A 14,287-nucleotide genomic window follows, 5' to 3' on the forward strand; every position below is an offset into this window, starting at 1 on the left:
AGTTACAAAAATAAATAAATAGTGCAAGAGAGGAATAACGAGGTAGTGTTCATGGGTTCGTGGACCGTTCAGAAATCTGATAGCGGAGGAGAAGAAGCTGTTGCTGAAACGTTGAGTGTGGGTCTTGAGGCTTCTGTACCTCCTCCCCGATGGTAGTAATGAGAAGAGGGCACGGTCCAACAAAGCTTAAGCTCTGTGTGCAGTTCTGACAACTATAATATAGTAAGGCCTTGAGAAACAAACGACTGCAGATGCTGGAATCTAGAAGAAAAACACGATGATGCTGGAGGAACTCAACAGGCCAGGCAGCATCCGTGGAGAAAGCAGGCGGTCAACGTTTTTGAGTCAGGATCCCTCTTCAGGACTGAAGAAAGGAAAAGGGGAAGCCCAATATATAGGAGGGAAAAAACAGAGCAGTGATAGGTGGACAGAAGAGGGGAGGTGGGGTGGGCACAGGGTGGTGATAGGTAGATGCAGGTAAGAGTTAGTGATAGGCAGGTGTGGGGGAGGAGGGGAGAGCAGATCCACCAGGGGATGGGTCAAAGGTAAGGAGAGAGAGGAAAAAAAGGGTAGAAAAAATGAGGATAGGAAAGGGAAGAAGAGAAGAAGCATGGTGTGGTGGGGGGGTGGGGTGTGGGGAAGGGGTGTGGGGATTACCCAAAGTGGGAGAATTCAATGTTCATGCCGTTAGGCTGCAAGGTTCCAAGACGGAAAATGAGGTGCTGTTCCTCCAGTTTGCGCTTGGAATTCTCCCGGCAGCGGAGGAGGCCGAGGACTGACACATCAGTGATAGTGTGGGAGGGGGAGCTGAAGTGACCGACAACGGGGAGATGCAGATCGCGGTTACGGACAGAGCGCAGGTGTTCTGCGGAAACGGTCACCTAGTCTGCGTTTTGGTCTCACTGATGTAGAGGAGGCCACACTTGGAGCACCGAATGCAGTAGATGATATAAAAGGAGGTGCAGGTGAATCTCTGTCTCACCTGAAAGGACTGTCTGGGTCCCTGGATGGAGGTGATGGAGGTGGTGTAGGGGCAGGTGTTGCACCTATGGTGGGGGCAGTGGAAAGTTCCCGGGGTGGGAGCAGGATGGGTGGGTGGGGGGGGGCAGGAGTGAACAAGGGAGTCGTGGAGGGAGCGGTCCCTGTGAAAGGCAGAAAGGGGTGGGGAGGGGAAGATATGTTTGGTGGTGGGGTCCTATTGGAGATGGCGGAAGTGGTGGAGAATGATATGTTGGATACGTAGGCTGCTGGGATGAAATGTGAGGACAAGGGGGACCCTATCCCTGTTGGGTCTGGGAGGGGTGGGGGTGAGAGCGGAGGTGCGGGAAATGACAGAGATATGGGTGTGAGCTCTCTCGACCACAGTCGGGGGGAAGCCCCGGTTGGAAAAGAAGTTGGACATCTCGGATGTCCTGGAGTGGAACACCTCATCATGGGAGCAGATGTGGTGGAGGCAGAAAAATTGAGAAAAAGGGATCGCGTCCTTCCAAGAGACAGGGTGGGAGGAGCTGTAATCGAGGTAGATGTGGGTATCAGTAGCTTTGTAGAAGATGTCAGTGGATAAGGAATCTCCTGAGATGGAGGCAGAACGATTGAGGAAGGAGAGAGAGGTCAGAGATTACCTTTGACCCATCCCCCCGTGGATCTGCTCTCTCCTCCTCCCCTGCACCTGCCTATTACTATCTCTTGCCTGCATCTACCTATCACCACCCTGTGCCCACCCCACATCCCCTCTTTTGTCCACCTATCACTGCTCTGCTTTTCCCTCCAATATATTGGGCTTCCCCTTTTCCTATCTTCAGTCCTGAAGAAGGGTCCTGACCCAAAACGTTGACCGGCTGCTTTTCTCCATGGGTGCTGCCTGACCTGCTGAGTTCCTCCAGCATCATCGTGTTTTTCACATAGTAAGGACTTGATTGCACTGGAGAAGGTGAAGAGGAGATTCACCAGGATGTTGTCCGGGATGGGGCATTTCAATTATGAGGAGAGACCAGATAGGCTAGGTTTGTTTTACTAGGAGTCCGAGGGGTTCCTGATAAGAGGTCTATAAAATTATGAGGGACATAGATAGGGTGGACAGTGTGAAACAGTTTCCCTCAGCAGAGTTCTCCCACAACGTCAATGGACCCCGTCGACCTGCAGATTCCTCAAGCCAACAGAACAAGATGGGTGTATGTTTCAGAGAAGGTCCTGATGGAACAACTCTGGGGAAATTGTAGTCCACTGCCTTATTAACACATGGGGTGCTGGTGGGCTTGCTGTGGAAGCAGAACCAACAAGATTCAGTGCCTGTGGAGGAGGCGCAGACAGAACCGAAGTGACAGTGTTAACACTTACTTCTCCAAGTACGACATGATAACCGGTGGCAGCACAAGGATGGGGATAGGGAGGACGATCCTAGTTAAGGCAGTCTCCATTAGTGCCTAGAGGAAACATAAGTACAATTCCATTCAATATAGACATCACTAGCTGGTAAAGAAAGACACAACCTGAGACATTACCATATGACCTCAGACACAAGACACTGCAGATGATGGAAATCTGGAGCAACACACAAATGCACTGGAGGAACTCAGTGGGTCAGGCAACACCTACAGAGGGAATTGGACTGTCGATGTTTTGGGTCAAGACCCTTCACCTGGACTGGAAAGAAAGAGGGGAGATAGCCAGTATAAAAAGGTTCACAAGATCACAAGACAAAGGAGCAGAAGTAGGCCATTCGGCCCATCGAATCTGCTCCACGACTTCACCATGAGCTAAACTATTCTCCCATCTAGCCCCAATTCCCGGCCTTATCCCCATGTCCCTTGATACCCTGACTAATTAGATACCTATCAATCTCCTCCTTAAACACCCCCAATGATCGGGCCTCCACAGCTGTACGTGGCAATGAATTCCATAAATCCACTACCCTCTGGCTAAAGAAATTTCTCCTTATTTCTGTTCTAAATGGGTACCCTCTAATTGTAAGACTGTGCCCTCTGGTCCTGGACTCACCCACCAAGGGAAACAACTTAGCCACATCTACTCTGTCCAGTCCTTTCAACAATTGAAATGTTTTTATGAGGTCCCCTCTCATTCTTCTGTACTCCAGTGAGTACAGTCCAAGAGCTGACAAACGCTCCTTATATGTAAGCCCTTTCATTCCAGGAATCATGCTCGTAAATCTTCTCTAACCCTCTCCAACATCAGCATATCCTTCCTAAGATAAGGGGCCCAAAACTGCACACAGTGTTCCAAATGAGGCCTTGCCAGTGCCCCATAGAGCCTCATCAACACATCCTTACTTTTATACGTTATACCTCTCGAAATGAATGCCAACATAGCATTCGCTCTCCTTACCACCGATCCGACCTGGTGGAAAGGGGTGAAGCAAGAGCTGGCAGGTGATAGGTGGATCCAGATGAGGGGGGGGAGTTGTGGGAATGCTGTCAGAAGTTGGGAGGTGATAGGTGGAGGGTGACAAAGGGGCTGAAGATGATGGAATCTGATAGCAGAGAAGGTGGAGCGTGGAATAGAGGGAGGGAGGTGGGGAGGGGAACCGGTGGGAGGTGTGTGGGGGAGGGGCAGATGGAGGGGGGGGAGGGGAAAGAGATGGGGTGATGGGGTCCAGTGGATCGGGAGCAGAGAGAAAAGAGAAAAGGGAGATAAAGAGACAGAGGGGGGAGCGGTTACCAGAAGTTTGAGAATTTGATGTTCCTGCCGCCAGCTTGGAGACTGTCCAGCTGGAATATGAGGGGCTGTTCCTCTAATTCGCATTTAGCCTCGAGCTGGCAGTGAAGGAGGCTGTGGACAGACATGTCTGTGTGGGAATGGGGAGGGGTATTAAAAGGGCTGGCCACTGGGAGATCCCGCTGACATAGCGGACAGAGCGAATGTGCTCGACAATGTGATCTGCTGATAAACTGGCAAGCATTATAACTACCAACATAGAAATTACACTGCTGGCTGCTTCCCTTTCAGTTCTGAGGTTGTGAAGAGTTATAAGAGGATCAGCAATGTTGAGGAACAGATGTACAAAGCAGCCACTTATTGACACATCAAACACTTGTAGGGGAGGGACAGCACATCTTAGACACAGAATAAAGGTCCCACTACACTGTCCCATCACACAATCCCAGGGCAAGAACAGTATGGGTTGGGCATAGAGCGTAACTTCCTCTACATTGTTCCATCACATACCTTCAGGACAGCAACTGCAGGCATTAGATATAGAGTAAAACTCTTTCCACACTGTCCTGTCACTTATCCACAGGACAGGGATGGCATGGGTTACACACATAGTAAAACTTGCTCCACTCTGTCCCAGGGCAGGGAAGCATGGGTTAGTTACAGTAAAGCTCCCTCTACGCTGTTCATCTATGTACTATAATGGCAGTATCTCAGTTGAAAATGCACCTACTTAAACATGGTCATTGACTTCAAGAAGGGGTGCAGTGCACATGCTCCTGTTTACATCAACAGTGCTGAGGTTGAGAGGGTTGAAAGATTCAAGGAGTGAACATCACCAGTATCCTGTCCTGGTCCAACCACGTAGACGCCACAGCCAAGAAAGCTCACCAGTGCCTCTACTTCCTCAGGAGGCTAAAGAAACTTGGCATGTCCTCTTTGACTCTCACCAATTTTATCAATGCACCATCATCCTATCCTGATGCATCACGGCTTGGTATGGCAACTGCTCTGCCCGCGACCGCAAGCAATTGCAGAGAGTTGTGGACACAGCCCAGCACCTCATGGAAACCAGCCTCCCCTCCATGGACTCTATCTACACTTCTCGCTGCGTTGGTAAAGCAGCCAACATAATCAAAGACTCCACCCACCCTGGACATTCTCTCTTCTCCCCCCTCCTATCGGGCAGAAGATACAAGAGCCTGAAAGCACATACCACCAGGCTCAAGGACAGCTTCTATCCTGCTGTTATAAAACTATTATAACCAATATAGCTATCTGTTATTGTTTTCCCTTGCACTACCTCAATACACTGTTGTAATGAAATGATCTGTATGAACGGTATGCAAGACAAGTTTTTCACTGTACCTTGGTACATATGACAATAATAAACCAATTTACCAATTTAAATTTAAATTTACCAATTTTTATTTCCACTTGCAGATAACTTTGTAATTCTGTTATCTATAACTCTAACTCTATGAACTTAGAACTGCAGAAAGTTCATTTAATGCTAGTTATTACACAATGGAACAGAACTGACTGATTCAATCCACTTATTTGGTTCCTTCACTCAAGGACTAAGGGATTAGTAAGAAGGCTCCTTGTGAAGCCAAACCCACAGTACCAGGCTAGTACTTAAAAATGTGGTTAATACTTCTCTCACATACACTTGTCTCCACCAGCAACATGAACCCCCCAGAAACCAGAGGCCAGCTTACTGCCTTGCCAATTTGTAGCCCGTTGATGAATCTATGGAAAATCTTTCCCTGCATGTTCTGTCCCCATGAGCTCAAGATCCACCCTCAGGACTCTCCAGAGTGTGGAGTCGGGAAACCATGTGATATAGGTCCAAGAACATTGTCAATTCTAGGGAGCAGTAGCAGCAGGAATAAAAGCTTATTGACAAATGCAAAGCTAGAGCAGCTTTAACCATGTTCTATGAGCTGTGGGGAAGTCTTGGGCTTTTACTGACACTAGTAGCAGTTGGCATGTTCCAGCTCACCCATCTCCTTCGCTCCTGATTGCTTTCCTCTTGGTTCTGCGCTCACTTCCGCTGCTCTGTTGTGGTCTCTGGTGCTCTCTCCACTACTTCTGCTGCTGCCCAGCTAAGAGGCTGCCTGGTTGAGGCTGGCTAACGACTGCCTGTCTGCCGACTGGTTGGCTGGATGCCTGTCTAATCAGCTGACCAGCTGGCTGGCAATAGTGTGTCCTGACTCACTGGTTGGCTGCCTAGATGCTGGATAGCTAGCTGCTTTGGCACCCTCAGTCCACTCCTGCTGCAGCCCCCACTGCGGCTCCTGCTCAGATGCTCTCCGCCTCCTCTTCTCTGAACAACTGTAGGTTTATAAATACAGATCAAAACATTATGGAAGCAGATGTCTTAAATTAAACCATAAATTACAGCAAAAAACCCAACTGGTCGTACCAATAAGTACGAGAGGACATGGCTTTAGGGTGAAAGGGGAAAGGTTTGGGGGGAACATTAGGGGGAACTTCTTCACTCAGGGAGTGGTGGGAGTGTGGAACGGGCTGCCATCTGATGTGGTAAATGTGGGCTCACTCTTAAGTTTTAAGAATAAATTGGATAGATACATGGATGGGAGAGGTCTGGAAGGTTATGGACTGGGTGCAGGTCAATGGGACTAGCGGAATAAAATTTCGACACAGATTAGAAGGGCCAAATGGCTTGTTTTCTGTGCTGTAGTGTTCTGTAGTTCTATGGTTGGGCAGCGTTTGGATTTTGTGGAGACATAAAGATAAGTTTCAGACTCATAAGTCTGTCTTATCTTGGTGCACTGGAAACACAGGAGACTGCAGATGCTGGAATCTGGAGCAACGGACAATCTGCTGGAGGAACTCAGCGGGTCGAGCAGCATCTGTGGGGGGCAAAGGGATTGTCAATGTTTCAGGTTGAAACTCTGCATCAGGACTGATACTTTGGTACAATATTATTTCAGCAGATGCCACATGCCAGTCTCAGTATTTAATATGTTGATAGTTTAATGTTGGCTTCTGAGCTCATGTTATTCTGGAAGATTTCAATATTACTGATGTTGTGCTTTTTCAAGGACCTGGAAAATGTAAGCGGTTGTTAATGCACCACATAATCCACAGTATCCTTTCACAGGAGGTGCTGTGGGCTCGTGGTGGTCTCCAGGGCTGCAGAAGTTATGGGGTCACTGCACAAAATACAAGCAGATCAAAATTCACAATCTCAGTACATAGGGTTGTGAAATCACACATTCCCAATTTTACTGGCAACAAGTTTGCTTAAAAACTAGTTCCACTAATAAACCAATTACCAAACTAGTAATCCATGACAGAAAAAAAACTTACAGTGAATTAGCACTGTTGTGGCAAAATGTGAACAACTTTCAAAATAGCAAAAAACAAGCCCAGCAGCATCTGTGAGGGTAAAGGAATAGTTGATGTTTCAGATTGAGACTCTGCATGAGGACTGAGAGTGGAGTGGGAAGGTAGCCAGTATAAAAAGGAGAAGAGGAGGGCTGAGACAGCAAGGTCAAAGTTGAGTTTATTGCCATCTGCACAAGTACTGTACACGTATGCACAGGTGCAATGAAAAACTTATTTGCAGCAGCATCACAGGCACAGAGTATCAGATAAGCAGCATTCACAAGAAAAACATTAAACACATTTTTTTACAAGAGAGAGTACAATTAGAACAAAAAGAAACTAAGTACATTTTAGAAAGAGTGCAGAGAAGATTTACGAGGATGTTGCCAGGACGAGAGGGCCTGAGTTATAGGGAGAGGTTGGCCAGGCTAGGTCTTTATTCCTTGGAATGTGGGAGAATGAGGGATGATCTTACAGAAGTTTATAAAATCATGAGGGGCATAGAAAAGGTGGATGATAACAGTCGTTTCCCCTGGGTAGGAGAGTCCAAAATTAGGGGGCATAGATTTAGGGTGAGAGGGGAAAGACTTAAAAGGGACCTGAGGGGCAACTTTTTCACGTAAAGGGTGGTGAGTATATGGAACGAGCTGCCAGAGGAAGTGGGTGAGGCAGGTACAACAGTATCATTTAAGAAGCACTTGGATAGGTACATGCAGGGGTGGGGCTTAGAGGGATATGGGCTGAATGCAGGAAATTGGGAGTAGATGGGTGGGCACCATGGTTGGCATGGACTGGTTGGGCCGAATGGCCTGCGTTGCTCTAAGACTCTAGTGCAAAGTGATGAAAGTGGTCATCATGTTGCTAAACTCTAGTGATTAAGGTGGTGCCGGTTGGTTCAAGAACCAAATGATTGAAGGGAAGAAGCTGTTCTTGAAGCTGGACAAATGCAAGAGGGTTATCAACCCTGTCTGGTAATGGGGTGCTCTCAGTGAGGGAGTGCGGAGAAGGTTCACTGGGTTGATACCACGGGTGAAGCGATTGATGCATTAAGAAAGGTTGAGCAGATTGTGCTGATAGTCATTGGAGTTCAGAAGAATGAGAGGTGATCATGCTGAAATATTGAAGACCCTGCGGAGGAACAACGGGGTGAATGCTGAAAGGATGTTTCCCCTGGTGTGGTTACCTAGGACGAGGAGGAATAGTTCCAGATATGGGATCACCCACTTATGTCTGAGATGAGAATGAATGTCTTCTCTCAGAGGGTTGTGCATCAGTGGAATTCCTTACCCTAGACAGCTGCGTAGACAGAATCATTGAATGTATATAAGGCAGAGAATGACAAATATTTGAACTTCAAGGAAATAAAGTGGGGGATGGGTAGACTGTGGGGAAGGTGGTGCTGAGGCCAAGATTTGATAGTTGGATGGTAGAGTAAGTTTGAGGGGCTGATCGACCTACTCCTGCTCCTGTTTGGTTTGGCTTGGCTTAATATTAACCTGTTTCTTCAGTTCTTACACTTGTGATGGAGTACTCCCAGTGTGAACTGGATGGCAAGCATGTATCCGGTGATAGGGTAACGAGTCGACAGCAACAGAGTGACAGTGGTGAGGTGCTCCAGTGTGGAGTGATGGTGAGGAAGTATCACTCATCCAGGCAAGTGAAACGTATTCTGTCACATTCCTAACATGTGAACTGCAGATGGTGGAAAAGTTCTGGGGTGTCAGGAGGTGAATCATTCCTCACAGGACATGCAGCCTCTTACTTGGTCTTTCAGCCACTAATATATGGCAGGTCCAGCTGAACATCTTGTCCATGGTGACGCCAGGAGGTTGATTGTTGACTTAATGAACATGATGCCATTGAATTCCAAGGGTTCTTGCATACATCCTCCCATGTTGGAGCTAGTTAACGCCCGGTACTGTGTGAGGTGAACTTCATTAATAACAAGATGTAGATGTGATAAGCTGGAGAGGGTGCACAAAAGATTCACAAGGATGTTGCCGGGACTGGAGGGCTGGAGTTATAAGGAGAGACTGCATATACTGGGGCTTTTTCCTTGGAATGTAGGAAGCTGAGGGGTGAGCTTATAGAGGTTTATAAAATCATGAGGGGCAGAGGTAAGGTGGATGGTTGCAGTCTTTTTCCCAAAGTAGGGGAGTCTGAAACTAGAAAGCAGAGGTTTAAGGTGAAAGGGTAGAGATTTAAAGGGGACCTGAAGGGCAATTTTTTCACACAGAGGTTGGTGGGTATATGGAATAAGCTGCCAGAGAAGGCTGTAGAAGCAGGTACAATTACAACACTTAAAAGACATCTGGACATGTACATGGATAGGAAAAGTAAAGAGGGACATGGGCCAAATGCAGGTGAATGGGACTAGCTCAGGAAGGCACCTTGGTTAGCATGGACGAGTTGGGTTGAAGGGTCTGTTTCCGTGCTGTGGGACTCTATGACTGTATAACATTAACTTGCACAAAAATGGCAGGTAAATACTGGAAGGCAACAAACTAAACCAGAGTCAAATACGTACATGTCTGGCAGCAATCCTGGAAAATCCGATGGTGTTTCCATCCTCATCCAACACTGAGATCCCCTCTTCCAGCTCACTGTGCCTCATCAGCACCACATTGCTGACATTAGCAGCCGCTGAAGAACGACAAGATACACACAGCACTCATCGTAATTATCAGCTAATCGGGCTCGTCCAAAACACTATAATTGGCACAGAATAAAGTCACTTGGCCCATTATGCCTCTTCTATTGGTGGCAGTTCTCTGCACCATACACTGGGCCACCCATTAAAATTCAAAATGGTAAATTGGTAAGTTAGTTTATTATTGTCACATGTTCTGAGGCACAGTGAAAAACATTGTTTTGCATGCCATCCATACAGATCTTTTCATCACATCAGTGCATTGAGGTAGTACAAGGGAAAACAATCACAGAATGCAGAATAAAGTGTTACAGTTACAGAGGAAGTGCAGCGCAGGCAGACAATAAGGTGCAAGGTCATAACGAGGTAGATTGTAAGGGCAAGAGTCCATCTTATTGTACTAGGGGACTGGTCAATAGTCTTATAACAGCGGGATAGAAGCTGTCCTTGAGCCTGGTGGTACGTGCTTTCAGGCTTTTGTATCTTCTGCCCGATGGGAAAGGGGAGAAGAGAGAATGTCTGGGGTGGGTGGGGTCTTTTATTATGCTGGCTGCTTTACCGAGGCAGTGAGAAGTGTAGACAGAGTCCATGGAGGGGAGGCTGGTTTCCGTGATGTACTGAGCATCATTACATATAAGAGCTTTGATTCTGTGCAATACATGTGGGTTGGGTAGTGCAATAGAAGATACACAAGACCTCTATTCTCCAAACCTGTCACTCCGGCAAATGAAAAACATCGAGAAAACATGATATACTATACCCATCACACACATTGAAGGTTCAAATTCAAACCTGTAATCAGAGTCATAGTCATATATCATGGAAACAGGCCATTCAGCCCACCACCCTCACCAGTGGGCACCTTTCTGTATTAATCCCATATTCCAGCACTTGACCTATAGTTTTCTATGGTGATTCAAGTAGCACTTCTTAAATCCAGTCAGCGACTCTGCTCCCACCACTCTCTCATGCAATGTATTCCAGGTACTCACCACTCTCTGGGTGAAAATGGTCCCCCTGTGATACCCTCTAAATTCCTTCCCCCTTACCCTCAATTTATGTCCTCTTGTTTGATCTACCTGATATGGGGAAAGGTTTCCTGCAGTCTACTCTATCTATACCCTTTGTAATTTCATATACCTCAATCATGTCTCCTCTTAATCTCCTCTGCTCCAGGGAGAACAGACCCAGCCTCTCCAATCTCTCATTGTAAATGAACTGCTCCATCCCAGGCAACATCCTGGTGAATCTCCATTTCGTCCATTAAATTGAGATTTGCCAGCTTTGTCCTCAGCCCCAAAAGCTACAGTATCTGTGGGATCTGCATGCCCCTTTGTAGTACTTTGGCTTGATCACCACCCAGTTGTGGCTTCCACCCAGTTGAAGAGGCTCAGAAATCTGGTCAAGAGTTTGAGCTGGTGTTTGCCTGCCTCTCTCACCAAAGGAAAGGTTTGAGTGGTCCTACGGATAATGATCATTTTGGTGTCCAGCCAAGATCCTGGCTTAATACACAAGGCACCTGTAATTGCCAGTGGGCCTAGGCTGCCTGGATTGATAGACATTATGGCACCTCCAATGTTCAATTCTTTGCCCAAAATCACCCATCTCCCTCATGTCAATGGCTTTGTGACATGCAGGTTGAGGCTCTGAAGTGGCGTGACCATCCAAGAAAGAGAAGAGTCAACATAACCAGGTTCCAGCCTAGTTAGTCCCGAGTTATACAGCATGGAAACAGGCCCTCTGGCTGAACTTATCCATGCTAAGTTGTCTACCTGAGTTAGTCCCATTTGCCTGCATTTGGCCCATACCTCTCTAAACCTTTCCTATCCACGGACCTGTCCAAGTGTCTTTGAGGTGTAATTGTACCTGCCTCTACCGTGTCCTCTGGCAGCTCATTCCATATACCCACTACCCTCTGTATGAGAAAGTTGCCCCTCAGGCTCCTTTGAAACCTAAGACACAAGAAACTACTGCTGATGGAATCTGAAGCAAAAAAAACAAACTTCTGGAAGAACTCACTGAGTCAGGCAGTATCTGTGCAGGGAGATTGACTCGATGCTTTGGGTTGAGACCCTTCATCTGGACTGTGGAGGGAAATGGAACAGATGAAGGGTCTCACCTGAAATGTTGACTGTTCATTTCCCTCCGCAGGTGCTGCCTGACCTGCTGAGATCCTTTTAAATCTTTTCCCTCTCACCATAAATCTTCGTCTTCTAGTTTTAGATTCCCTGAACCTGGGAAAATGACTGTGACCGTTCACCTTATCGATGCCTCTCATGATTTTATAAACCTCTATAAGGTCACCCCTCAGTCTCCTTCGCTCCAGGGAAAAAAGTACCAGATAGTCCAGCCTAGTTGCTTTGTGGCAACTCCTATAAAGTCTTGTTGGGGACCTCAGTTCAGCCATGAACAGTTGACCAAAGCATCTTTCCTCAACTTAAGTAGATAAGATAAGATATCTTTATTAGTCACAAGTACATCGAAACACACAGTCAAATGCATCTTTTGCGTAGAGTGTTCTGGGGGCAGCCCGCAAGTGTCGTCATGCTTCCAGCACCAACATAGCATGCCCACAACTTCCTAACCCTCACGTCTTTGGAATATGGGAGGAAACCGGAGCACCCGGAGGAAACCCATGCAGACACGGGGAGAACGTACAAAGTCCTTACAGACAGCAGCCGGAATTGAACCCGGGTCGCTGGCGCTGTAATAGCGTCACGCTAACCGTTACACTACCAAGCCTGCCCCTCATGATTTTATAAACCTCGATAAGGTCACCCCTCAGTCCCCTTCACTCCAGGGAAAAAAGTACCAGATAATACAGCCTAGAGTTTGTGGCAATTCCTATAAAGTCTTGCTGGGGACCTCAGTTCAGCCATGAACAGCTGACCAAAACATCTTTCCTCAACTTAAATAGAGTTCATCTCAACAATAACAACAAATCAATTTAATTTTCAAAGGAAACAGATAGCCTATTATTTAATCGTATGAAGTGTTTTGCTTGATACTTAGAAAATGTAAATATGCTAGCTGCTAAGAAAGTGAGAAAATTGAGATGGAGATAACGAGACCAGGGAGAAATACAGGTAGACAAGATGTTTTTGCTCATCCAAATTTAAATCTTAGAAATAAATATTGAAGGCAAACAGAAAACCTTCAATTATCCCCGATTATCACCTCTGCTTTGTTGGAAAATGTTCTATCTGCTGCTTAAAACAGGTGTTCCACAAAGCGATCACCCAATCTGTATTTGGAATCACCAGTGTAGAGGAGACCACACTGTGAACGTTGAATGCAACTCACTGGATTGGAAGAAGTGTAAGTGAATCGCTGCTTCACCTGGAAGGACTGTGTGGGTCCCTGGGTGGTTGGAAGGGAAGATAGTGTTGCATCACCTGCAGTTGCAAGGGAAAGTACCATAATAAGCGGGGTGGTTGGTGGGAATGGAAGAGTGGACCAGGGAGTCTCGAAGGGAATGGTCCCTGTGAAATGCTGAAAGGGGAGGTGAGGGGAAGATATGTCTGGTGGCAGAAATTGTGGAGAATGATCTGTTGACACATGAATGGGGGCTATGTGGGAGGGAAGGGTTAGATAGATCTTCGAGCAGGATAAAATGTCGGCACAACATTGTGGGCCGAAGGGCCTTACTGTGCTGTAGTGTTCTATGATGGTAAGTGAGGGCTAGGAGAACTTTACCCTTGTTCCATCCCAGAGAGGGGGTGAGAGCAGAGGTGCGAGGAATAGATGAGATGCATCCTCATCCCACTCTAAACCATTGGTCTGTGGCTCCTGTGAGCTCAACACAAGTTTGAGGGACAACACCTCATCTTCTGTCTGGCACGATGCAGCCTTCCAGACTCAATATTGAATTCTACAACTTCAAGTAACTCGGTTTGTCATAGAGTCATAGAGCAATATGGCATGGATACAAGCCCTTCGTCCCAACAGGTCCATGCCAACCACGGTGCCCAATCAGTCATCCATCTGTAATATTAGCTCAGTTTGTTCTTCCTTCTTTTCTTCCTTCCTTTACTCTCTCTCTGGAAGTGGAGGGCGTGCCCAGCCTGACCTGCCCGGCACGTCCTCCTGCTCTGCATTTTGCAACTCCCACATTCTTTAGTCTATGTTCTCACTCTCTGACTGCTCCCATTCACTCACTGACCAGATAACCTTGTTCACAGCTTAGCCCCATGGTCACCCCAGTTTTACCCTATTAGAGACATCCGCCCTCTCCCATTCCCCCTGTAGCCTCTTTTGTCTCCTGTTCAGTTCTGACGGAGTGTCTCCGACCTGAAACGTTGACTCTGTTTCTCTTCCCACAGATGCAGCCTGACCTGTTGAGTAATGCCAGCATTTTTGTTTTTATTTTACCTTTTCAGCATAGAGTCACAGAGCTATAGAGCATGGAAACAGGTGCTTCAGCCCAACTTGTCCATGCTGACCAAGTTGCCTAACTGAGCCAGTCCTGTTTGGCCCATATCCCTCTAAACCTTTCCTATCCATGTACCTGTCCAAATGTCTTTTAAATGTCACCACCAGCAGCTGCAGTCCTTTTAATGTTCTATCTACTTTTTCATGTGAAATAGAGATAGAAATTGCGCAGAAGGATAA

The 14,287-nt window shown here is 46.9% G+C and overlaps 1 protein-coding gene across 2 annotated transcripts in view; it reads right to left on the minus strand.

Moving 5' to 3' along the window:
• The window catches only part of LOC127582954 (sideroflexin-5-like), a 236,129-nt gene that overhangs the window by 92,280 nt on the left and 129,562 nt on the right, over window positions 1–14,287 (minus strand). For both annotated transcript variants that reach the window (XM_052038623.1, XM_052038615.1), the window contains exons 11-12: window positions 9,554–9,669; window positions 2,338–2,423 (exon numbers count right to left, since the gene is read on the minus strand). In XM_052038623.1, coding sequence (XP_051894583.1) covers window positions 2,338–2,423; window positions 9,554–9,669 — 202 coding nt within the window. The remainder of the gene's footprint in view (window positions 1–2,337; window positions 2,424–9,553; window positions 9,670–14,287) is intronic.

The sequence above is a fragment of the Pristis pectinata genome, chromosome 2 (genome assembly GCF_009764475.1).
Source record: "Pristis pectinata isolate sPriPec2 chromosome 2, sPriPec2.1.pri, whole genome shotgun sequence".
NCBI classification, from domain to species: Eukaryota; Metazoa; Chordata; class Chondrichthyes; order Rhinopristiformes; family Pristidae; genus Pristis; species Pristis pectinata.